Genomic DNA, 26,560 nt, shown 5'->3' with positions numbered 1-26,560 from the left:
CTGCACCATTCATGTCTTGAACAATACAAGAACTATCCTTAAAACCAATGTATAGCCCTTTTCAACTAATTGGCCAACACTAAGCGATTCGGTCTAAGTCGTACAAAAACACATCCGAGATCGACTTATTACCGAACCAAGCTTATCAACACATTGCCCTTGCCTTTAGCCTCAATCACCCTGCCATCTCCAATTCTAATCCTCGAGTGGAAGCTTCTGTCTAGGCCCTTGAACAGCTTCTCATCTGCAGCCATATGGTGTGAGCAACCACTGTCTAGTAGCCAATCATTGCTGGCCTTGGTTGTGCCAACAAAACAAGTTGCTGTGAACACATGCTCCTCCTGAGCTTGAATGTCCTCAGCAGGTCTAGCTTGTTGCAGAGCAGCCTCCCTTGGTTTGCCCTTGCACACCTTCTCCACATGGCCAAACTGCTTACACTTTCTACATCAATATCCGCCTAAACCAAAGAATACTTTTCTGAATGTGTTGTCTTCTTGCAATGAACACATGGTGGGAACACCCTTTTTGCTTCATCTCTTCCTGACTTGACCCTTTTGTTGTGCCAAGGCTTCTTGCCTTTTGCATTCACACTCGAGCCTTCACTGGCTTTAGCCTGGAAGGCAGCTTCAGGATTCTCCTCCTGCCTATTTGCCCTTCTTTGCTCAAGTGCATACAGGAGTTTATCACTGCACAATGAAATGGTGATAAATCCTCGAGTCCTCAAGTGAAGAGATTTTGACTCAAATTTCTCGGGAGAGTTGTAATGACTTTTCAACAACTCGCTCTCTGTGAAGTTCACTCCCGTGAGCCTAATGTCATGTTGACAATGGCCATTATCCCGTCTCGAGTAATCGCTTGATGGTCTCGCACTCCTCATCCTCAAATTTTCAAAGTCTCTCCGAGGTTGATCACCGCTGTTGCCTTGTCTTGTCGGTCCCCATGAACTCCTCCTTCACTTGTCCCAGGCTCGCTTAGGTGTGTCACATGCCATGATGCGTGTGAATATCACATCGACACTCCACTCTGCAGACAGGCCATAGCCTTGTGCTTCTTAGCTCGCTCCTCAAGATGTTGCCTCATCTGCAATAGTGGGATTGGCTCTCAATGGAGGTGGTTCAAGATCATTCTCAATCACACCTGGAGATCATGTGCCCGGAGGTAAGTCTTCATTTTAACTATCCAAATGTGATAGTTTTCTCCAAAGGAACACAGATGGAGGTGGTGGAGTGAAACTCATCCTGCTAGATCGAATCCAGATGCTTGATCTTACCAAATTTTGAACTTGTTGTTGGTTTTGATTTGAACACAACAGATTGCATACAAAGGCCCTCAAAGACTCGGGCTCATGATACCATTTGTTGGAACAATGGCAAGAAAGAAAAGAAAACAAAGTTGCAAAATGAATTTGCAAAACTGAAGCAAGAAGTATCAAGCAAAAGAAATCAAAGCAAAGCAAAAAAAAGTGAACAAAATTGAATACTCAAAGAAATTGTAACTGAACATTCCCTTTTTTCATTCAAAATTTGAATATATAAAAGAGTTACAAATTTGATTCATTTGACAGCTTACCTAATGACATAACTGCTCCCACTTAAACTAAACTAATACAAGCTTAAGTCAATACAAAATAAGTGACATACCGACTTTTACATCATCAATCCAATCACAAACTTAATCCAACTAACTTTGGAAACTAGTTAAAGTTGAACTAAACTAAATTACAAAAGAACAAAACATCCAAAGTTGATTGCTTCATCCGGTTCACTTCATCATGCACACCAAGCATTATCACCAAGCTCGACACCAACCATGTCATTGGCCACATGTTGCTTTGCGATCCAAATTTTCAACAAAATGTTTCAGCGCTCTGAAAACAATCTCGTATGGTGTTTCACCCTCGTCGCTTGCAACTACTTCTCTCATCATTTCACATTCTCTTATCCTCATTGTAACAAGGCACACCAAACTTTGGACTTTGAAAGATGTAATCAACTCTGACATCCCATTGCATTTCCAGACATCTAAAGTTGTAAGAGTTTCAAAAAATGAAAGACCTAATCCTAAATTAATCAAATTGTCACACTGCCAAAGTTGAAGACATTCGAGACTTGCACAAATATGGTCAAGCGGGGAGTCTAGCTTCCATAGATGTCTTATGTTGTTAACCAGATCCAATTTCAACTTCTTGATTTTGGGGGTTGTGATTCTCATGTCTTTATCTTCATGTGCATCGCTTTCGAAAGAAGCTAGCTCTTTGAAGTTACAAAAAACCACGTCAAGCCCTTCCAAATTGTAAAACCTTCTAAGGAAAGAAATTGGGAAAATAGCTGATTCATCAAAGTAGCAAGAGATTCGAAGAAATTTTACATTGCAAAATAAGTCGGCCTCAAACTGGCCATCACTTATCATCGCAATATCACTATGGCTAAATGAAACCTCCTCCAATTGAGGGATAACCTAAAAAGAAACAAGTAAGAACAATAAGAACCGTAGAGTATTAGATTTAGAATTCCATTTAAAAGAATAGCCATAAGACATAATATAAGTCTATACGTGAACTATGAAATCAAATGTTTGAATTGTTGTGTATTTTTACTTTTAAATTCTATATTAAGAATATGTATGTTAGATTTAAAAAAAACTTAAATAGAATTTATTAATATGTAAAGAGTTACAAACAATTTGTTACTAAAATAAAATTTAGAACTGCTAGAGGTTATCAATTAGATAGGAAAAAAATGAATTTGATTATTATTTTAATTGTTTTATATTTTCAAATGAATATTTGAATTTATTAAATGGTTTAAATATAATATATAAACTTTGTCAAAAAAAAAAAAGAAAAAGAAAAAAGTGGCTGTTCATACCTTTTCAATGAGGAAAAGTGAATGTTGAATTTGGGATTCTTCATGCCCAAATATCTTAATCCCCCCATACCAATGTATCCTCAATTGCTTCAATGTAGGCCATGTTGTTCTATGCATTCCTGGATAGAAACATGTTAGGTATGGTAGATCCCAAAGTTCAAGGAAGGACAATTGATTAAATGCAAAACAAATTTTCAATTCGCCTGATTCTTCAACACTTTTTGAAACAATCTCCTCCAACCCACACCTAGCAATAGTTAGTCTTTCAAGTTGCTGAAGATCTTTAGCAATTGAAAATGGGAATAGAGTTTTCAAGCTCCAACAATCTTCAATGCATACTTGTCGTAGACTTTCAAAAGAAATATTTCCTTTGTGATACTTGGTCCACACATGCTTTAATTTTGGTAGGCGAATGAGATTCACTTCTCTTAATTGACAGTTTGCTACATGCGTTTCTTCAATATCTAACCCTTGTTCTTGGAGTTGGAACACTTCTTCTAATGAAGTACAATCAGTCACTATTAATTTCTCCAATCTTTGAAAAGCCCCCAAAAGAAAAGGTGGAAAGATATTCAACAACACATTACATTCCATAATACTCAACTCTTTTAGTATAGGAAAAGAATTTGTATGAAGTTGGCTGTCCCATACCCGCTTTACTTTTCTCAAATGGGAGATTGTGATTTTCTCCAAATTGAAAAAAACAACCTACAATGAATTTTTGATGCGAATGAAAGCAATGATTAAAAGAGTTAAATATAACAAAAGAAGAATGTGTTGAAAATAGTACCTTATTGTTGAATAAAACTACATCTGTAAGGATTTCTTTACTTGTAGAATTATGGATGAATCCCTTCAATTGTGGACAGTTTTCTATCTCAAGAATCTTCAAGGTTGGGAATTCAACAGTATAATCTTCATGACAAAATCCGATGAGATTCTGAAGTCCTTTCAATTTGAGGGAGTTTAATCGAGGGAAGCAGATTAGGTATCTAGTTCTGAATGCTTCCTTGATAATCTTCTCCTTAGATATTATCTCATGTATGCCCTTACATTCACTTATTTCCAAGCATTCGAGCTGTTGGAGATTTTCAACCATGAAGTCGGATAAGACGTGTTTTAAGTTGGCACAGCCCTCAATGATCAACAACGTCAAATTTTGGGTTGAACAAAACCCTTGGGGAAGCCATATTCTTTCGATGCTAATTGAGGATAGCACCAACTCCTTCAACTTAGGAAACTGTGTCTGCAAAAATATACTTGTTTACTTACCAAATCTAATCTTATTAAGTTTGATTTTTTTTTTTCAAATATAATGAAAGAGTAACTAAAATAATAAAAGAGAATATATATTAGGACTAAATTTATTATTATAGTTGTGGAATATTTTGTAACAAGGCAAGCATAACATGGTATTCCAATATCTTCCTATCATATCAAAATCTCATATTATGTTAAATTTTTTGACAATTAAAATTATTCACCATCAACATTGAGAAAATAGTAGGAAATGTGATTAACAAAAAGAGAGCATAGCTTAAACTTCTAAAGCCAGATAGAGAACTAAATTGAGTTTTAGTTGAAAATGAGTGGTTGAGATAAAAGTTAAATTAAAAAAAAAAAAAGAGAGTAGGAAATGTGATTAAAATGCATGCATTGGAAGTGGGAAAAAGATATCACACACCTTTTGCTCAAAAAGAGTTGTTTCCTGTGGAGATGTGGAAGTGGAACCTTTATTTTTAGAGCAAAAGCTAATGAGCTTTGGTAGGCCATGGAGCTCCAAAATCTCTAGTTGGAATTCAATTTTGTCAACATCATCATTATCTTTAAAGATATATTGGATCATTGCACCATTCTGGATATGCAGATTCTTCAACTGTCGAAAATAATCTCCAACTTCTGATTCCTGTAGCAAAATCTCCACATCTTTCACTTCATCTATGTATAAATTTTCAGCTTTCTTCAATAAAACTTTGACTCCATTATTAAGAAAGCTAATGCTTGTCTGTAGGCTAAGCTTTAGGGTTCTGGAGTTTTCACGAACCCAACCCCAATTCCAATCCCAATGCGATGCTTCTCCGATAAAAAAAATGTATCTTTGCAACTTTTCAAAGGAGAAGTCTTTGGGAATAGTGTTGGCATTAGGAATATGAATTTCTAAAGAAGTTAAACATGACAAAGCTTTCAATTCAGCAAGACTGAAATTGCTTTGTTGACTAGACTGCCCCTCTGCTTCCCATTCATTAAAACTGTTACTCATATACAGTTCTTCTAATCGAGACAATTTGCAGAAGACACCAGGTGGAATTCTTTTGAGTTTGGAACAATCAATTAAACCTAACCACTTTAGTTTAGTCAGCTGTCCTATTTCCTCCGGTAGCATTTCAATTTCAGAACCTTCAAAGCTAAGAATTTCCAGATTCTTGAGCTCTCCGATAAGGGCAATGTCTCCCAACGCACAATACATCAAGCACAATGTTCGAAGGTTTGCCAGCAAGGAAATTGATGAAGGCAAGGACGGTAAATTCAAACAAGCCAAAATTAGGACTTTAAGATTTTTTGTTTCCTTAAAAAAGTTTGTTGGTATTTTCAACAAAGGATTTTTGCTACCGATACCGAAAAAACTAAGTTTGGGACATTTCAACTGATCAGGAAGTTCGCTGATGCTACCATACGGTAAATATATTTTGTCGTACTCTTTCATCGTTTCATCATCTGGCCAGTCATCCAAAACATCCTGGGGTCTTAAAGAAAAGACGTGGTTGCCTTTAGAATCAATTGAGATGGCCACATCAGAAATAAGATCATGCATATCAAATCGTTGATTGCTATAACTATCAACTAACAAACAACAGGCTTTGAGATGACTCACCACTGTCAATAATCTGATCCATGTTTTTTCAACCGTGTTGAGACCATGGAATAAACCCAATCCCATTGCATACATAAGCAACTCATCAAAGAGAGCATTATGACCAATTAGACCGCAAAGCAAAAAAGTCTGTTTATGTTCCTCGTTTGGTAAACGATCGTAACTCCACTCTATACTTGAACATACAGCTGCTGGTACTCCTTTGAAGTTGCTCGACGGTGGCCCGTTTAGCTGTTGCAAAGCATCCTCCCATGCAAATGGAGGTTCATTTTTCAAAGGCGTTGCAAGTGTTCTAATGGCGATTGGTAGACCACCACATCTTTTAGCTACCTCAATTGCTATAGGAGGCAAGTCATGACTTTCAACACCGTCCCGTGCTATATTCTTGAAGAAATTCCAAGCTTCTTCGTGTGTTAAAACTCCGAGTGGAAAACTCTCTTTAGCATCCATATCCTTCCTCAGGACATTACGATCTCTGGACGTCAGCAGTATGGTGCATACCTGATCCTATCTCCCAAAGGAATTCCCACTTCCATCAGGTCTAATTTTGCCCAAATGTCATCTAAAACAACAAGAATCTTCTTCTCTTTCTTCAACCTTTGGCACAACCGACTTGCTCTTCCACTCATACTTTGCTCCTCAAATTTCAATCCCAACATATCTGCAATTTGGTCTTGAATTTTCTGGACGTCAGGAGTATAAGTCACAACAGCCATAACCACCGAGTCGAATAACTTATCTTCTTTGACTTGTCTGACAACTTCTTTCACAAGCGTAGTCTTGCCGACACCAGGCATTCCATGCACTCCTATTATGTTGACATTAGGATCTTTCACCGCCTCCATGATCTTGTTAAACACCAGTTTTCTTGAATTAAAGTCCTCAAAATCTTTTGGAGGTACAACCACTATGGGCTGCGGGACATCCCGGTATGATATTTTGTCAAATCCACCTTGCTGGAGGAGTTCATCAACGGCACCAGCATCTTCTTCTGCTTTCTTGCTAAGCTGATAGAAAGCCTTAAAATTAGGACACAAGCCGATAAAACACTTGTTCTTTGCTTCGTCTTCAAGACCCTTCACTTTGTTCAACTCTGAAATGATCATGTCGTCGACTTTCATGAGCCAATTGTTGACGTCGGGGTATATAGTCTCGCCGTTATTTTGAGCAGCATCAACGTCTAGCAGCACTCTGTCTCTTTTGTCTTTCAACATCTCAACTTTCTTCTCGAAATCCAAGACCATTGTTCTATGGTGGAAAACATAGCTGAAATTACGTTTGATTTTTTGGAACAAGTATCCGACAACACCGGTAACAAGGTTGCTAGCACTGCCCATAGTAATCTCCATTGAAAAGAGGGGGTTCAAAGGTAGTAAAGTAGAGAGTAAGTGATAGAATGACAGAGGGGGGAGGAAATTCAAGTAAAAGGAAACAAGGATGAGGAGACTTGGTTTTGACAGATCCCAAGCTCTGAACAAAAACAACGCTGGAATGAAATTGTGAAGCAGAAGATGAAGAAAGTTAGACAAGACAAAGATTTGAAGTATTTGAAGCGGACTGAACGTTGCTATGGTGGGCACTTGGGGCAGAAAACGGTTGTACGTTTGGGTAGGCGGCTGAGGATTTCGAAATGGAATTACTTAGATCATGTGGGAGGGTTGTATTATATTATGTATTCTAGTTAATTTTGAAATTTCATTCACCCAATCACAATTGTTTGGGTTCATCAATTAAATTAACCCAAAATCCAACGAATTACTACGTGATTAACGTGAAAATCAATCGTTAAAATTTCAGTAATGAATTTGAACAATTTTATATTTTAATGACTAAATTAATAAAAATAATTTTTTAAGTGATCAAAATAGTAACAACTCCTATTTAGAGGGACTAATGAGATACTTTATTTTAAAATAAATAATTGGGTAAACTATATCTATGGTCACTTTTGTTTACCTCAGGTTACATTTTAGTCACTTATGTTTGAAATGTTACGTTTTAGTCACTTACGTTATTGTGTTGCAACATTTTAGTCACTGAGCTGCTAATTGTCATTAACGATGTAACGGTAAGCTGACATAACATGTTAAATCATCATTTCAAATAAAAATTTTAGGTTAAATTATTCAATTGGTCCATATAAATTTTTTTGTTTTGAGCAATTTAAGTTTTTGTTTTATGTTCTTTTAACTTTTTTATTGTTATTTTCCATTCGTTTTTGCTTCTCCCTCTATTTTCCTACCTTCTCCTTTTTTTTAATATATCAAGAAGTTGAATTTGCAACGAGGAAATAAGCATGATATGGGTTTATGGGTTTTAGTTATAGGCAATGATGGCTTTTGACTTATTGCTTTTTTCTTCACTGCCAATTCGACTTCCTAATATGGTAGGAAAACAAGGTGAGAAACAGAAGAGAAAGGAAAAAAAAAAGAAAAAAACAGGAAAGTTTAAAGAATATAAAAGAAAATAAAAGTTTAAAGAACATAAAAGAAAAAAATTAAATAGTTCAAAATAAAAAATATGGGGACCGATTGCATAATTTAACCTAAATTTTTATTTGAAATGATGATTTAACTACTACGTCACTTACTATTACATCATAACAACAATTAACGGCTTAGTGACTAAAATGTTACAACATGATAACAAAAGTAGCTAAAACGTAATATTTCAAATATAAGTGATTAAAATGTAATCTAAGGAAAACAAAATGACCATAGGTGTAGTTTACCTAAATAATTTGCCTCAAATTTAACAAAAATAATCTATATGAAAAAAATATATGATAATTTAAATAAACCATGTCATATATATAAGATACGTATGATTACGGTAGAATACATGTTTTATTCAATTTTTCAACGTAGACCTATTGAAACAATATTTAAAGTTTGTTTGTTAATAATAAAAGAGAAATTTTAAAAAAAAGTTTAAAGCAGATTTTTCAAATTTGGTTGGCGCTTTAATTCTATTTTATCATTCACCATTATCTTATGTTTCTATCACTAATAATCTATTGCTTGCCCTCTTTTATATTTCATTCTTTTTAAATTTTTATTATTTATATTCTTAAATATTTTAAATACTTCAATGAAATAATCATTAATGAATCCTAAATTATGGTACGTAAGTAAAATAATTATTTAATAAATTTATAAAAAAATTAAGGGTGAACTATCTAGTTGGTCATTCAACTTTTAAAGCATTTTCATTTTGGTCATCCAAAATGAAACTTTTGCAATTCTGTCATTTAATTTTTAGGGCGATTTTATTTTAGTCACCCAAATATTAAATTTCTAACGACGGTTAACTATATATGTCACATCATGTTTGCACTCTCATTTTGGTCACCCAAAAAATATATTTTTAGTATTGATTGGGGTAAAAAATTAATGATTAAAGTGAAAAACGGTAGAAACTAAAATATAACACAAAAATTTTCAAATTTTAATCGTTTATCACTTTGCGAAAATTCTAAATTTGGGTTTTGAAATATAAATTTTAAATATTAATATTCAAAATTATTGTAACAAATAGAAATGTACATAGACAATTATTAAATATGAATTATTTGAGTTGATTTCGTTAATTTTAAAATTTAAAAGAGATTATATAAAGTAATTTTAATATTATAGTAAAAATTTGGTTCACATTATCAATGTATAATTTTTACAACAGTTTATTCAATTTATTTTGATGTTTTATAATTTAAAATTTAATTTTTTTAAAAATAAAATTTTTGGCAAGGGAATAAATAAGTACAAATTGACAATCTTTTGTATATTATTTTAGTTTCTACCGTTTTTTCACTTTAATCCTTGATTTTTTTATCCCACTCAATACTTAAAAAAGAATTTTTTGGGTGACCAAAATGAAAGCGGCCTAAAAGTTGGATGACCATAATGAAAGTGTAAACATGATGTAGTGTATATAGTTAACCGCCATTAGAAATTTAACGTTGCCATAAAAATTGGGTGACTAACTAGGTAGTTTATCCAAAAATTAATATAACTATTAAATATTTTTTAGTTGAGATGGTCAAATAGAGAGAGTAAAATTTACGATGTTTTGTGTTCAAATCTCATTTATAAGTATTTTCTTAAATTTTGTATAAAATATAAAACGATAAAAATATCTTCAAAATAATATTTACTTTGTTAAAATGAGAGATCTATTGTAAAAATAATATTACTCCTTCGTAAAGTAGGGCAATTTTAGTAAATTCTATATTAAACTTTTAATAATTTTATTAAATTAAGATTTCGACATAATTATTATGATGAAAAATATATCATACAGATCTTCATAACTATTTTTGTCAAATAATCTTTGTAATTGTAAATTTTACATGAGAAATTAATATAAATTAACCAGTCAACTGCGTAAGAAGAAATTATTAGATAGATCCTTCTTATGATATAAAATTATTTTTACATATCATTGTGATTAAGAAATTTTAAAAGAAAATATCCAAAATTTTATTTTCTCCTTTAACGACACGGCAATTGGAGAACCATGGCAAAGGTCATCACAAAATACAAGTTCTTTTGAATTGCTTCTTGAAAATTTATTAAAGAAGAAATCAAAATACAATTGCAAATTACGAAATTTTCTTTCTACCTTTGATTTGCATCTTAGGTATTTTGGTTTCACAAAATACAATTGATACTTTTTTGTTGAAAAGAATATTAGCAAGGGTCACCACCACTAGATTTAAATACAGGTTTAATCCCGATGGATTATCGCCAGTCTTTTTCTCCCTCTCACTATTTTTTTCTTTTTTTTCTCATTTATTCCACATGCCTTCTCTTTTTTCGATTTGCAGATTTATTTTGTGAGTATTTTTTTTGTCTTCACAAGTTGTGATGGATAGATGACGGCGCCTGTTGTTCGCTAAAACTCCATCGGCCATCAGTAATTTTTCTTGAAAAGTGAGTAGCTATTCGTCAGCTTCTTAATATGTTTATGTTTTGAGAGTATTTCAAAACAAAAAATGATTTCACGAGTTGTTTTGGATCTGTGTTGTCTTAAGTTTTATATGTTTTTTTTTGTTTGTTTTTCCATTGTTTAATAAGTTTTTAGTTTTAGAAGTTTTTGTCTGCTCTTGTAGCACGTTCTTTAGTCTTGCTTATGTATGTAACCTTAGTTTTACAAGTGATTTTAGGCATGGTTTTGTTGTCATCCTCTCTAGTTTGGGTATCTCTGGTGCATGTAACCTTAGTTTTGTTGTCGTCGCTTTGGACCATCCGGGGTTGATTTCTTTATCATATTAAGTGCTTGCAATCACACCAGATATGTCGTGCTTGAGTTGTGACAAAGCCAATTGTCAACATGCCATGATGTTCTATTGATGCTAAGGCTAAAACCTTTCTTCTGTTGGTGGAGCTTGTATGATTCCATTTATTAAATATATTAATAAATTTACCTTTTAAAAAAAATACGGGTTCTTTAATCAAAATACCCCAAGAATTTATTAATTTTGAATTCTTCTTTAACAAAATAGTGGAAAAGTAAGAATGAGAAAGTTGAAAATACCCAAGATTTACAACTAGATCTATAGATGAAAACTATTGAAAACTTTGACTGCTTTGCTTGAATGATAGTTAGAATCAACTATTTGAAGCAATCAAAGTTTTTGGTGTTGATTTATATTTTAGTATTAACTTAATCAAAGTTTTTGGTGTTGATTTATATTTTAGTATTAGTTAATAAGGAAATTTCATGATAAATTATAATATAATTATCATCCATTTGATTAGATTTGAAGAAGGAGAGAAGTTTGAACTTTGATAGATACTTATTTTTTAGAGTATTTCAAGCTATTAACTAGCTAGTTTATAAAGACATTTATGTGACAAATACTTAAAATAATTAATGGAATAAAATCAACTTTTAAATGAGTGTTTCAAGCCTAGCAAAACAATACTAGTTAATCACTTGAAGAGGCTTATAAATAGGTTATTTGTGCCGCAAATTGTAGTGCAATTTTTAGGACAGCAAATATGCTTGTGAATGTGATGGGTAGTTTAGGTTTAAACCAATAGTTGTATAGTACGAATTTTAGAATAAGTTTGATGAAAAAAACTTTGATGATTCTCTAGACACATAATGGTTGAAGAAGAAGAAAATAAATTTTTTGAATAATTTTTATTTAGAAATTTCTAGTCAAACAATAACATGTACAAACATAATTTTATATGTCATTTAATAATTAGATGAAATCATGACTTATGTCATAAAAATTTATATAATAATGATTTCCACTTAGAATTGATGGTTGTATTTGAAGTCAGAAAATATATATTTTATATTGCGTAACAAATGAACTGGAATTTAAATAAGGTAGATTCCAAGAAAAAGAGCTTTCAATAATTTATAGAGAGACGATTCCCTAAATCTTCTGTTATTTTCCTTATATTCGAGCCATGACAAGTACTATATATGCATATATATGTATGAAATAATGTATTAGGTAAGTGCTTTTCCAAAATAAAGTACATAAAAGAGACAACAGGACAGCATACTCGGAAAAAGAAAAACAAAGAAGACTTTCGATAGTTGCAGGCTGTGGGATCAAATCGGATTGATCGGTATATTATTAACTCCAAGAATGAGGTTGAATCAATTAATTTGTAAATTGGTACATAGGACAAAATCAAGATTTATATAAGAGGGATCGAGATAAAATTCTAAAATTTGGAGAGAAAAAATAAAAAATTATATTAAAATAGCTTTAATTAAATTTTAAACTTTTGAAATGGGACAAAATTACAATTGTTCCAATTAAATAAAAGTTAAAAGGGAATAAATTAAATAATTAACATTTCGGAGGCACTACAATTACACCATTGACCCAAGAGAGGTGGGGCAAGGCCATTGTTAGTTTGAACCAGTTCCATTTTTATTTTGTTTAATTAAATTTTTTATTTTTAAAATTTTAATAATCTATTTAATCAAATCAAACTAATTGATCATATAAAAATTGATAATTTGATGAGTTTGATAACTGATCTAATTATAAAAACATTGATTATCGCAATGTTTTGTGCTTTTCATTTTATTTATTATTAAATTTATTTGCAGATTTATATATAGTTGCTCGTTTTGATTTTCTTTTTCGTCGATTGAATTTTGGGATCTTTTTCCGTATTAAAATTTGGTTTCCACAATATATATTTAATAATTCATTTTGCATAGAATTGATAATTCTATTTGAAGATATATATATATATATATATTTGTTGATTGAATATTAACTCGATTGATATGAGTATTATTGTCAATGTAAAATGACGTAAGTTTGAGTGCGTTAAATCTATTTATGAATTGAAAAGGAATTATAAGTAATCTTAAATATTGTGTTAAAATAAATTTTATCAGAATTTATAATGAAATTATTAATATATATTTACATTACGTAGGTAACATACCAATGAAATGATGAATATGAAATAGGAAAAGAAGATGTAGACTCCATGTTGATTACGAAGAAAAATATATTGAAAGCTATTTAAAATTTATAAAGAAAGACCATTCACTAAATTTTCTGTTTTTCCCTAATATTTCGAGCCATGACAAGGAATATATATATAAAATAATGTATTAGGCAAGTGGTTTAAAAAAGGAAGTACTACATAAAATAATGTAGCATTACAAGGAAATTATGTAAGCTTAGGCTTCAATTCATGATATTACCTAAACCAACTAATTTAATTAAATACAATTTGCATCAACTTGGAATTGAGTCTAATTAATTACATCAACCAAAACGTATGTGCGACACTAAAAGAGACATCAGGGTAGTGGACTTCAAAAAAAAAATCATATCAATACGCCTTAACGTTGAGATTTTATTTACAGATTTAACTAGTTACTAATTTTGATTTTTTTTAAATTGAATTTTGGGATTTTTCACATTAAAAATTTGGTTTTCGCAATTAAATTACCTAAAAATGTCGAATTTATTTTTATTAAAATATATTTTTTTAAAATTTATCGGGCCAGTCGAAATAACGAAAACGCACTCAATTGAACAAAGTAAGTAATCTCATATTGTCTAGGAACAAACTGCAAACAGGTTATGAGTCTATATAGACTTATACCCTACATCACTTAAGAAAATAAGAGAAATGAGACTTTGGGTCTATATAAAGACTTGTTTTGTAAATTTTATTTCCAGATTAATAGATGGCACTAAAAAATGAAAAAAATATTGGTGTTATCATTTTTAGTGCTGATGTGGCAAAAAGCGCTTCCAGCTGGAAGTGTTCTTTTGCCAACATGCTGAAAAAGCTTCTAGTTGGATGTGTTTTCGTTATTTCAGCTTAATCCGGTACTTTTTTTTGAAAAAAATGGCCTATTCTGGTAATTTTTTTCGACACTTTTGGGTAATTTAATCAGTTTTCACTGTTAGAAATATAGACATATAATTAGGGTAATTACATGTTATTATTTACTATCATGATAGTTAGCCCAAATTAAAAGCAATCTAATTTTATTAAGGTTTATTGGACTTTAATTATTAAATAAAGTATGTGTCAAATATGTATAGATACTCTAGTTACTAATTTCTAATTAATGATGGGTGTCAAAGTTATATATATTAGGTTATGGTCCCAAATTATACACAATATAACTTTTCTAATATCCCATCCTTAAGAAAGAGAGAGCACCACATTTAGTTTTATTCTTGATGATTTAACATAACAGATTTTGATTTATGATTATATCATATCTTAATTTATGATTCTAACCTTCGCAATTCATATAGAATGTTATATATAGATGTACTCATTGGTCGAATCAAGTTAAGTCCATATAAAGTATCTAGACTAATTTTTCAAACATTAGCTCAACTTCTCTTCAATCAGAACCAATAGCACGTAGACTCAACCTCTTACCTAATTCAAAAACCTCCCAAGCCTCATTCCTTAGCTTCTTTTTTTTTTCGATTTTGAAAATCCGAATAAAAAAAGCTGACTCATTAGCGATTTCCCCCCAAGGAGAACATGGTTTTGGGATTTTGTTCTTGCATTTCCTACCTCTCTGATTTTTTTTAACCCCAAGTTGAGCAATACTTTTCTCTTCAATCTCGAAAAGAGACCTCACTTTTCTAACTTCCGAAGGAATGACTTCATCGGACCTCTGTTATTCAATCTCACAATGACCCGTCGTCTCAATAAAATTGTTAGGAGTAAGAAGATTAGACATAATGCTCCCATCCGCTTTCTTAGGAGTGAAGTGAAGACCGATTCACCATCAACCAAAGGCCTATATTACAAACGTTTTCAGCTGCAAAAGAAGAGATTTTTCCACCCAAAATCTCATCTTGACAACTAGGGTTTAAAGAGTCCAAAATCAAATCGGTTCAACCTAATTCTTCAAGGTTTGAAATATCGAATTATAAAAACATTTTATTTTATTTCTAATCGATCACTTGCGTTTATTTAAAATAATTTTATTTTATACAGTTTTGGCATGTTTAACACTCCATTGTGGGACAGCCACTCATAGTTATTTGAACCAATGATGGGAAGTCCAAAGTGTGAGTCCCTGAATACAAGCTTTTGAGGTTTTGTAAACAGCGAAGCTCCAAAAATTTCAACTCCCAGAAAATAATCATTGCAATTACTTCTCTCATCATCTCACAATCTTCTCCCTATTAAGAAAAATTACAAAATTGCGGAGCACAGGTTGCTTCTTCCTATTCGTAGTACCGGTTAATAACATTTTTTTGCTCAATTAAAACTTTACTAAAAGGCTGTAATGAGGTAAAGGATCATTATTCACTTGATTAGAATGCCAATCCTCTTCCCCACCCCTGCCCCTTTCATCAGGTAATGCGAATCGTGTTCAAGATAATCTTATGATGGTGGAAGATTATGGTAATTTTTCATCTTTGCATTTTGATTCTAAGGAACTAGATGATGAAGTTGGAGTTCCGTCGTCGGAAAATGATTTGTTAGAGCTTGTTGTCTCCTTTGATGATCGGAAGAAGGAAGTTGAGCAGTCAAAGGGAAAGGATATTGCCGGTGCTGTTACTTGCAATTATGACAACTTGGGGAACGATATTCACACGCGAATTGGGAACTTTTCTAGTTTGACTGCATCTAGTGATATTTCTATGGAGGATGGAGATAGTCCTGTTTCGAGCGGATATATGTTAGTGATAATATCAGTTAGAGAGGCAGTTAGATCAGCTGAGTTGTTAGCAAAGTAGTTAAGCAAGGAAGTTATTTTCTTCCTATAAATATAGTCATGTGACTTGGTATTGGGTCAAGTAAACAGAAAAGAAATAAAAATGAAAGCAGATTTGTTTACAATTCTTAGTATTACCTAGTTTCTTTCATGGTATCAATTGCTAGGCGTTCTTAGTCATGGCCACCACAAATTCCGCTGCTTCAGACTCTGTTGAGTTGAATGGCTCAGTGTTTGCTGCTGATCGAGTCGTGAATTCATTCCCTCGGCATGAGGTTGTAAAGCTTGAAGAAGGGACATTTCTTCAGTGGAAGCAACAGGTTCGGTTCATTGTCAATGGATATGATTTATTTGGTTTTCTTGATGGATCTGTGTCTGTGCCGCCGAGATTTGTGCAAGCATCCGATGGTGCTCTTGTACTCAATCCGGCGGCATCTGTGTTTCAACAACAGGACAACCTCCTCACTTCGTGGCTTCTTTCCACCATAAGCTCGCCAATTTTGTCATCCTTTATGGATGTACAATCGATATCTGAAGTATGGACTACTGCCTTGGCGATGTTTGCTGCTGATACAGATCTTCGACAGTCGAGGCTGCGCCATGAACTTCACTCCCTCAAGAAAGGGAGTATGTCGATCCGCGACTACGTTGCCAAGTTAAAAAGTATTTGTGCTCACCTTGAAGCGTCTGGATCTTCCATTTCAGTGGCGGAACAGACGGCGGTCATGCTTGCGGGTCTTCCGTCCAAGTTCGAAGGTGTGGTCTCCTCTGCTTCGTTGGCCACGACTCCTCTTCCATTTCAGCGGCTGGTGGATGCGTTGACTGAGTGTGAAAATCGTCATGTTCCGTCGGATCAAGATGCCGTGTATAGTGCGAATCTGGTGGAAGATTCATCGGTCTCGACCACGGATGGAGCGACGCGCGGGGGCCGTTCGAGTGTGCGCGGACGTGGAAGGAACTTCCGGCCACGTCTCCAATGTTAGATCTACTCTAGGTTCGGTCACGTCGCTCAACGCTGCTACTATCGGTACCACCGTGATGAGGCACCTCCGATGCAGTTGCCGATGTCGCCCTCTCGTGAATCTGGAGATCGTGGTTGGCCTTCAACACCAAATACACGGCCTAGGTTTTCAAACCTTGGTCAATCTGAATATGGCCCTAGTCAATTCAATGCTCAGGATGGTCAAGATAATTATGGCTATGGTCAAAATTGTTTTACACTTGGTCAAAATTATTGTGCTGATGGTTTTAATAGCTTTTGTGGTCAGTATGCAGGGCCGATTGGTGGTGGGCCCAGGTCAGGTGTTGAGCAACATGCGTATAGGCCACAATCAAGTGGGCCGAATGGTAGAGGGGTCAGGACGACTTTTGAGAATAATGTGTATAGGCCACAATCAAGTGGGCCGAATGGTAGAGGGCCTAATGGTGGACTTACTCACAATTTTGGACCAATTGATGGCTTTGGGCCGAATGATGGTATTGGGCTGCCCGTTACTAACCCCGTGTCGAATAATGTGCAGCTTAATTCGACTACGCCATATGTTGGTTATGAAGTTCCGTGGTGAACTAAGCCACGAGCTCGTGTTTTCTCCGCGTCAGATCCGTGTTTTGGACTTCCTAGGCTAGGAGATTTACATGCCTCTGACTATTCGGATCCGTCTGCCTCGGGTTCGCATATCAACTCTGTGCAGAATGGGGTGAGTGGGGATGGATCTGACTCCCTGGCTCCTGGGCCAGCTGGTTCGACATCCTGGTATCCTGATTCGGGTGCCAGTAATCATGTGTGTCAAGATGATTCGGCACTCCGTGATGCTGTTCCATATTCAGGTACGTCGTCTCTTTTAATGGGTGATGGTACACCTGCTATGATATCGTCTATTGGTCAAGGTAGTTTGTCTACACAATCTAGAGTACTTCGGTTATCTAATATTTTGTGTGTTCCAGCTATTCGGAAGAATTTACTATCTGTTTCACAATTTGCAACTGATAATGATGTTTACTTCGAGTTTCACCCCACTTATTATGTGATAAAGGATAGAGTAACACAGAAGGTTTTGCTGACGGGCCATATACATAATGGGCTATATCAGTTTTCCGTGTCAGATACGTCTGTTCCTGTTATGTTTCATTCGTCTACTACTCAGGTTAAAAGTCCAACTCAGACTGCTGACAGAGTTGTGTTCGTTATGGCATAAACGTCTTGGTCATCCATCGTTGAATGTTGTTAAGAATGTTCTTGATCAATGTAAATTCAAATTCAATAAAATTGCTATGAATAAAGTTGATATGAGTGAGGTTTGTACTGCTTGTAAAAAGGGAAAGTTTCATAAATTGCCATTTTCAGATTCTACTACTGAATATGTTGATCCATTTTCGTTAGTTGTTTCGGATGTATGGGGACCTGCCTCGGTTGCTTCTGGTTCAAACTGGTATTATGTCTCGTTTGTTGATATGTGTTCTAGGTTCACTTGGGTATATTTAATACGACAGAAGTCTCAAGCGGTGACTTGCTTCATCCAGTTTCAGAAACTAGTTCAGAATCAATTTGGGAAGACCATCAAACAATTTCAGAGCTACTGGGGTGGGGAATATCGAGCATTTGCTTCGGTTTTGGCGTCACATGGGATCATTCATTGAGTTACCTGTCCTCATACGTCTGAACAAAATGGAGTTGCGGAGCGTAAGCATCGACACATTGTGGAAATGGGGCTTACTCTTTTAGCTCAGGCGGGACTTTCAATGGAATTCTGGTCATATGCGTTTGCTTGTGCAGTTCATTTAATAAATCGTCTTCCCACACCGGTATTGGAGGGTAAGAACCCGTATAGAGCCTTGTATGGGTGTGACCCTACTCATGATCATTTACGTGTTTTTGGATGCTGTTGCTACCCGTATTTGCGCCCGTTTCAGCGCCATAAGTTGGATTTTTGATCTCAACCATGCATGTTTTTGGGGTATAGTTCTTGCCACAAGGGTTATCAATGCCTTTTACTTGATGGTCGAATAATCGTATCTCGTCATGTTGAGTTTGATGAATCACGATTTCTTTCTCCGACGACTTTATCACAGTCTACTAGGAAGGTGAGTACTATTTCTACTTGTTTTCCTGTGCTCAAAAATAATGTGTCGTGTCGTCGAAACTCCGGTACTGGTTCTGTTTGCCCGTGCCCAAGTACTTTGAATGAGACGTTGATTCCTCAGAGTGGTGTAGACGTGGTTCCAAAAAATGCTAATTCTCCTAATGATTCGTCTTTAAATGGGGTTTTGGTTCCTCAGAATGGCATAGAAGTGGTTCCAACAAATGCTATTTCTGCTAGTAATTCTTCTCATAGTAGTTCACCACATTCTGGTGATCAGTCTCCCACATCGGTTGTTTCAATTCCGTCTGTTCCTACCAGACCAGAGATTTCTATACCTGAGGAAAATGTTCATCCCATGACTACTAGGTCAAAAGCTGGTATTTTTAAACCTAGAGTGCTTGCGGTTGAAGTTGTAGAGCCGTCAACGATTAAGGAGGCTTTTGCGAGTCCGGAGTGGCAGTCTGCTGCTCAAGCTGAGTATGATGCCCTGATTCGCAATGGTACCTGGGAACTGGTCTCTTTACCATTGGGTCATAAAGTTATTGGTTGCAAATGGTTGTTTAAAGTTAAGAAAAACCCAGATGGTACGGTAGAACGGTATAAAGCACGTTACGAAAGGCTGTTCTCAAGTCCCAGGTTGCGATTTTCAAGAAACCTTTAGTCCAGTCGTAAAACCTGCCACTATAAGGGTTATATTGTCAGTTGTAGTTACGAAAGGGTGGTTACTTCGACAAGTTGATGTCAACAATGCCTTCTTGAATGGGGATGTTGATAGTAAAGTGTTCATGCAACAACCTCCTGGTTATGTTAAGTTTGGGGTTGTTGGGAGACCCTTGGTTTGTCGGTTAAAGAAGGCTTTGTATGGTCTGCGTCAGGCTCCAAGAGCTTGGTTTGAGAAGTTGAAAGCATTTCTCTTAACGGTTGGTTTTGATGGTTCTAAATCAGATGCGTCTTTGTTTGTGCGAGTTCAATCTGACTGCACTATCTATGTTCTTGTGTATGTTGATGACATAATCATAACTGGGAATGTACCGTCATCTATTGACAGGTTTGTGAAGCTGTTGAATGCTGAACTCTCGTTGAAAGATATGGGTGATTTGCATTATTTTTTGGGAATTGAGGTTACTCAGTCCTCGTCCAAGTGTCTTCATTTGTGTCAGAGGAAGTACATCCGGGATTTGCTGAATCGTAGTGGTTTGTCTAAAGCTAAGAGTGTTCATACGCCCATGATTAGTTCGTTACATATTTCTAAGAGTGACGGTGATCCTCTCTCCGATCCAACGGAGTACAGAAGTTTGGCTGGTGCATTACAGTATGTTGTCATAACTAGGCCTGACATTGCATATGCAGTGAACAGGATTTGTCAATTCATGCATAATCCGACCACGGTACATATGGCTGCCCTTAAAAGAATATTGCGATACTTGTCGGGTACTCTTGATTTTGGAATTGTTTTTCGTCAATCTGATTCTTTGTCCTTAGTTGGTTTTTCGGATGCAAACTGGGGGTTGGATTTTGATGACCGGCGGTCTACTTCGGGATATTGTGTATTTTTTGGGTCTAATCCTGTGTCGTGGTCTTCTAAGAAACAGCAAGTAGTGTCTCGGTCTACGGCCGAAGCTGAATATCGAAGTCTGGCTGCTGTCACTAGTGATATTTTGTGGATACTTTCGTTACTTCAAGAGTTACATATTAGGTTGTCTTCTCAGCCCAATATTTGGTGTGATAGCTCCAGTGCAGTAGTTGTTGCTGCCAATCCTGTGCTACACTCTAAGTTTAAACATGTGGAGTTAGATTTACTCTTTGTTCGTGAGAAGGTTGCCGATGGCTCTGTTTTGATCGGCGAAGTTCCTGTGTCCGATCAAGTTGCTGATGTTTTAACTAAACCATTGTCTGTTTCGTGTTTTTCTCGGTTTAGATATTTTCTTCGGGTTGTTCCCATAGGGAAGATGGATGCATGTTAGTGATAATATCAGTTAGAGAGGCAGTTAGATCAGCTGAGTTGTTAGCAAAGTAGTTAAGCAAGGAAGTTATTTTCTTCCTATAAATATAGTCATGTGACTTGGTATTGGGTCAAGTAAACAGAAAAGAAATAAAAATGAAAGCAGATTTGTTTACAATTCTTAGTATTACCTAGTTTCTTTCAATATATGAATCTGAATCTAAATATTTTTCTTAAAAATGTAATGATTTTATCATTACACTTAACATAGTTTATTGATAAAAAAAACCTACTTCGATTTATTGAAGAATACTATTTAAGCAATCCAAATCTTATAAATCTTGATATATTATTTCTCTAGTTTCTTCTTTAAGATGGCTAGAGAAGAAAACTACCGACATTTATAAGTATCTGTAAAAGGTCATAAAATTGTTCTTATTAACATCACCCACTAGGGCGCCGGAGAAGAGTTTTCAAAGAATTTGACCATTAGTGTTGGTGTAATAGTTGTATTTACACCAACAAATTTTAAGTGTAGTGGTAAGGTATATTACATTCTTCAAGAGCGGTACAAGTTCGAATATTAGAGATGATATTATTAAGAGGATAGCCACAAACCCCGAATATTGGATTTTAAAACAGGTATGGTGAATATAAAAAAACAAAAAATAAAGTAATGATCAATCAATCCCAGCATATTAAAATCAAAGATTCACAATTTTATGTGTTGCTTGAAGGAGCATAATGGAGAAGAAGATGAAACGCACAAAAGAAGTTTAACAGGGCGCTTTTAATCATCTTTCAAACATAGCAAATAAAAAAATGTAGAGAATATAATGAGTAATAGAATATAAACATGCTAGAAAAAAAGAAGGAAGTTTATCTAATTTGAATAATGTTTTCAATAATGTAGAGAATATAATTAGTAACAGAATATAATCAGTCAACTTCGTTTATCTCTTTATTTGTTTGTAATTTAGTGGTATATCTTGTGACAGCAATCCACAATTATTGCCTAATATTGAGCTTCGTAAGGCAAATAGTGCACGAGTCACCATTATGGATAATAAAACAGGCTAATATATTTTATATGTGAGGAAACAAAAAGTAGAAAAAAAGCCTCCTGTTAACAGGATCAAATTCTCTGAAAATACAAAGAATGCTTGAAATACAATCCCAAGAATATAAAACGATCAAATCTCCAAAGTCAAGATTCAGTACTTGCACACAAGAAATTGCCATTTAAGAATCTCCTTAAAATACCTCACCTTTTGGCTTTTCGTTTCGAAATCATCATCTGACTTCAATTATTCAAGGAACATGATCCTCTTTATGTCCACCATTTTTGTCTGTCTCTTCAGACATCTCACATTCTGTAATAATAAGGAGTCACATATAACAAGATCAGGCTTGCATTTATACTTCAGCATATAAATTTAACATCAGATGGATTTACAATAAGCTTACAAGGTTGCAATTAACATGTATATATAGTTCTACGAATTTCAGTACTCTGTACCTTCTTTGTTTAATTGCTCAATGGTAGCATTAAGGTCCCAACATCTCCTAACATCCCATCTTGTTTGTACCTCTTGTAGCTTTGGCGTGCTTAAAGCTCCGTTGCAAAAATTCTCCATTGCTGGACATTTGCTCACGTATAGTTCATCCAATGATGGGAACTTCAAAGTGTAATTCCCTGAACAGAAGCTTTTGAGGTTTTGTAAATCATAAAGCTCCAAACATTTCAACTCCTTGAAAATAATCTCATCATATGTTGTTTCATCTCCATCACTTGCAATTACTTCTTTCATCATTCGACATCCATCTATCTTCAGTGTAACAAGCTGCTCCAAACATTGGGCTTTCGAAGATGTAATCAGCTCTACCATCTCTTTACAGTACCAAACCTCCAAAGTTGTAAGATTTCGCGAAGATGAGGAAGCACGTGTTATATTGGTTAAGCTGCCACACTTGTAAATTAACTTGAAGCGTTTCAAGATTAGCACAAATGTGATGGAGGGGAGAGCCTTGCTTCCATAGATATGTCATCTTATCAACACCTTTCAATGTTAACTGGTTAATTCTTGGGAGCAACATTGTCATGTCTCTCTCCTCACCAACATCACCTTCGTAAGGAGACAACTCTTTAAAATTGCAATCAACCATCTCAATCTTTTCCAAATTGGAAAATCTTTGTAGGAAACGGAATGAAAAAACTGTTGAATCATTGAGGTATTCAGTGATTTCAAGAACTTTAATATGGGAAAACAAGTCAATCGCAAACTGGCCACTGTTGATCGTTGCAATGTCATCTATAGTAAGTGAAATGTGTTCCAGTTGAGGGATTATCTGAGAAGTCAACAGCCAAAAATGATGATATATTAAACTGGTTTTTGAATTGCAGAGGAATAGGACGGTCTAACACAAACATGAGCCAATAAAAGAACCACTGAATTAAAAAACATGCATTGATTAATTCTGCACTTTTCAATGCTTGATTTTGTTGTTTACTATTATTAAAACAAAAAAAATGCCATAAGATAAGATTATTATGATTAAAAACAAACAAATAGCTAAAAAAATGTACTAACTTTTTACGTGTTAGGTTTGAATCTTTGGAAATCAAAAGAGAAAGAAAATAGTAGATTGATCCTCTGGTTTTAACAATTCCTTGTGTACCAGAAAAATAGATTCCAATGTCGTATTCATAATCTTATAGGATAAGGACTTTATAATAAAAAGCGAAACATACAAAGATCAATGGTAAAATAACCCTTTTAGTTTTATAGACCGATATTTGTGTTTCTAATTGTGTATGTAGTTGGGATGTCCTAATAAAATGCTTGTTGATTAAATTATAAAGTAATAACTTATGAAGATAGGATAAATTCTGAAGTTAGTGATGAATTTTTTAATAAATGAAAATTAAATGCATTTGGTTGAGAGATAGTAAATGTTTGAAGTAAGTCACATGAACCATCTTTAAATGAAACTATTTGTAAAGAAAGAGCGAAGAGATGTACCTTTCCACTGAGTAACAGTTGTAACACTACATTCCCAAACATCTTAGTCTTCGTTGGCCAATATGTCCTCAACCTTTTTAACATAGGACACGTTATGTTGTGCATTCCTGGATAGAAACATACGAGGTTTGGTAAAGTCCAAAGTGCAAGGAAGGATAACTGATTAAATTCAAACAACATTTCATGTTGGTCTGATTCTTCAACACTTTTTGAAACAATCTCCTCCACCCCACAACCATCCACAATAAGGCTCTCAAGTTGCTGAAGATCTTTGGCCATTGAAAATGAAACAGAGTTTTCAAACTCCAACATTCTTGGACATGTACTTCTCGAAGATTTTCAAAAGAAATATTTTCATTGCGATACTTGTTCCATACATGCTTCAACTTTGGCAAGCGAAAGAGTTCCACTTGTCTTAATTTACTAGTCACGATGCATGCTGCTTCAATATCTAACATTTGGATTTGGAGTTGGAACACTTCTTCTAGTGAAGCACAATCAGTTACTCTTAATTTCTCCAACCTTTGGAAAACTCCAAGGAAAAAATGTGGGAAAATGTTCAACAATGAATCACAATGCTCCACTTCCAACTCTTTCAAATTAGAAAATGATTTTGAACAAAGCTGCTTATACCACATCCTCTTCACATTCCTCAAATGGGAGATTGTGAGTTTCTCCAACTTGAGAAAAACAACCTACATTATTCATGCCAATGAAAACAATTATTAGAAGAGGTAAATGTTACCAAAAGAGAATTTCAAACTTGTATTTTTAATTCTCAAAGTATTCAATTTCCTTATAATAGCTCAACTAAGTCAAAGTGCAAACCTAATCGAGTGAATCTTTATGTTATATAGATAATATAAATTTGAAGTTTTAGATTTGAATATCATTTGCTAGATAAATTGTAAGAATGAAATACATACATTATATATAAAGTAATTGGGATCTGATATATATTAGAAAAAAAGTATAATAACTTTTGTCAAGTTTATTAACATGGTAGGAATTCAAATTTAATACTAAATAAAGTTTTAACAAATTCATAAATTTGAAAATATTAAATTTATCTATATTTTGTTATTAAACTTACATTATTTTTAAAATCAAATATCCCACACAATACTTAGTTGAGTTCAAACTTCATAACTAAATTATAATATAATCTTCGTTAAACGTAAATTTCATAGCTTAAAAGTCATGACTAGTCATGCGATAAATGTGTATATATATATATATATATAACTAATTTGTATTCCTATGCAATAGAAGGGTCAGATGTGTATATCAAATTTATAATATTTTTATAACATTAATTTTTATTTAAAATATTGAATGAATTTCTTCAACAATTATTAATAAATTGAAAAGTAATGTAATATTTTTAAAAACATTTAATTAGTTTAGAATAAGTTATATTACTATAATTTAAAATATTTAATATTAGAATAATACAAAAATTCATCATGGTTTGAATATTAATGTTAATATTAATATATTACAATTTAAATAATAATATTATTAAATTCTTACAAGTTATTTATTTCATAATATTGTCAAATGAATTTATTTTCATGTCAAAATTATTATTATTCGATTTTTGTAATTTTATATTGATCTTTACTCTATTTTGATCAATTAATATAATTAACTCTATTTATATTTAAAATATAAAAATAAATAAAAGTAGTTTACTCAAATTGTAAATAAGTGCTTAAATTGAGAGGCATGTTTCAAAAAACTATAATATGAACATGATTATTTAAAATTTTTGTAACCTCGTATTGTCATAGTATATATACAGTAAGAAACTAACTTGAAGAACTATAGCAACATAAAAGGAAAATTAAATATATAAATGAAGACTCATTCAATAAAATAAGCCTAACCTTGTTAGAGAAAAATGTAGCAACGTTATCAACTTCGACACCAATTATATCTTTTTTATCTTCATCTCCTGAAAGTGTAGAAACAAAAGTAGTCATGTTTGAACAGTCAGCTACCTTAATTTCAACCAAGGATGGACATTCAAGACCTTTACTTCCCATGTAAAAGCTTGTCATATCTGGACAAGACTCCACTATAACGGATCGTAGACGAGGGAATATGCTAATGATCTTGCTACTATCTGTTATTGCTTCCTCAACCATTGTAATTGGACCTTCTTCTTTGATGACTTGTTCCAAATTACCGCATCTCTTGATTTCCATTTGCCGGAGTTGCCCCAGGCCAAAGGCCATTGAGAGGTTAAAAATGTATCTCAAATTGTTGGAATCACAAACCTCCAGAAATTCAAGAGTTGTAAAATCCAACATTTCTTGAGGATTTCTACTCCATATGTCCACCAGCTCCGGAACCTCTGACAACTTCAAATGCTTTAGACCACGGTATCCAACCTAAGAAGCAACATATTAAAAAGTCCAAGTTTCATACCAACATATTTAACAAAGGCCCACAATGCTACCGTGAAAATAAATTACACAGATCATAATTAAATGTATATATATTTTTTAATTAATTTTTAAATCAGTACCTGCTCTTGGTATAATTGCTCCACGGTGGCATTAAGGTCACCAGCC

At 33.9% G+C, this 26,560-nt stretch overlaps 1 protein-coding gene and 1 pseudogene across 1 annotated transcript; one reads left to right on the top strand and one right to left on the bottom strand.

Moving 5' to 3' along the window:
* Nucleotides 1-1,812: 1,812 nt before the first annotated feature.
* Nucleotides 1,813-7,363, bottom strand: LOC105801391 (probable disease resistance protein At4g27220; annotated as a pseudogene).
* A 9,637-nt stretch (nt 7,364-17,000) lies between these two features.
* On the top strand, nt 17,001-18,131 carry LOC105801392 (uncharacterized). The gene is made up of 2 exons (XM_012632699.1): nt 17,001-17,497; nt 17,558-18,131. Exons 1-2 carry the CDS (start codon nt 17,001-17,003, stop codon nt 18,129-18,131), a joined length of 1,071 nt encoding a protein of 356 aa, XP_012488153.1.
* Nucleotides 18,132-26,560: the final 8,429 nt, after the last annotated feature.

Source organism: Gossypium raimondii, chromosome 11 (genome assembly GCF_025698545.1).
Source record: "Gossypium raimondii isolate GPD5lz chromosome 11, ASM2569854v1, whole genome shotgun sequence".
Taxonomy (NCBI): domain Eukaryota; kingdom Viridiplantae; phylum Streptophyta; class Magnoliopsida; order Malvales; family Malvaceae; genus Gossypium; species Gossypium raimondii.
Note: the sequence above shows the minus strand (reverse complement) of the source record. Positions and strands in the feature narration are given on the sequence as shown.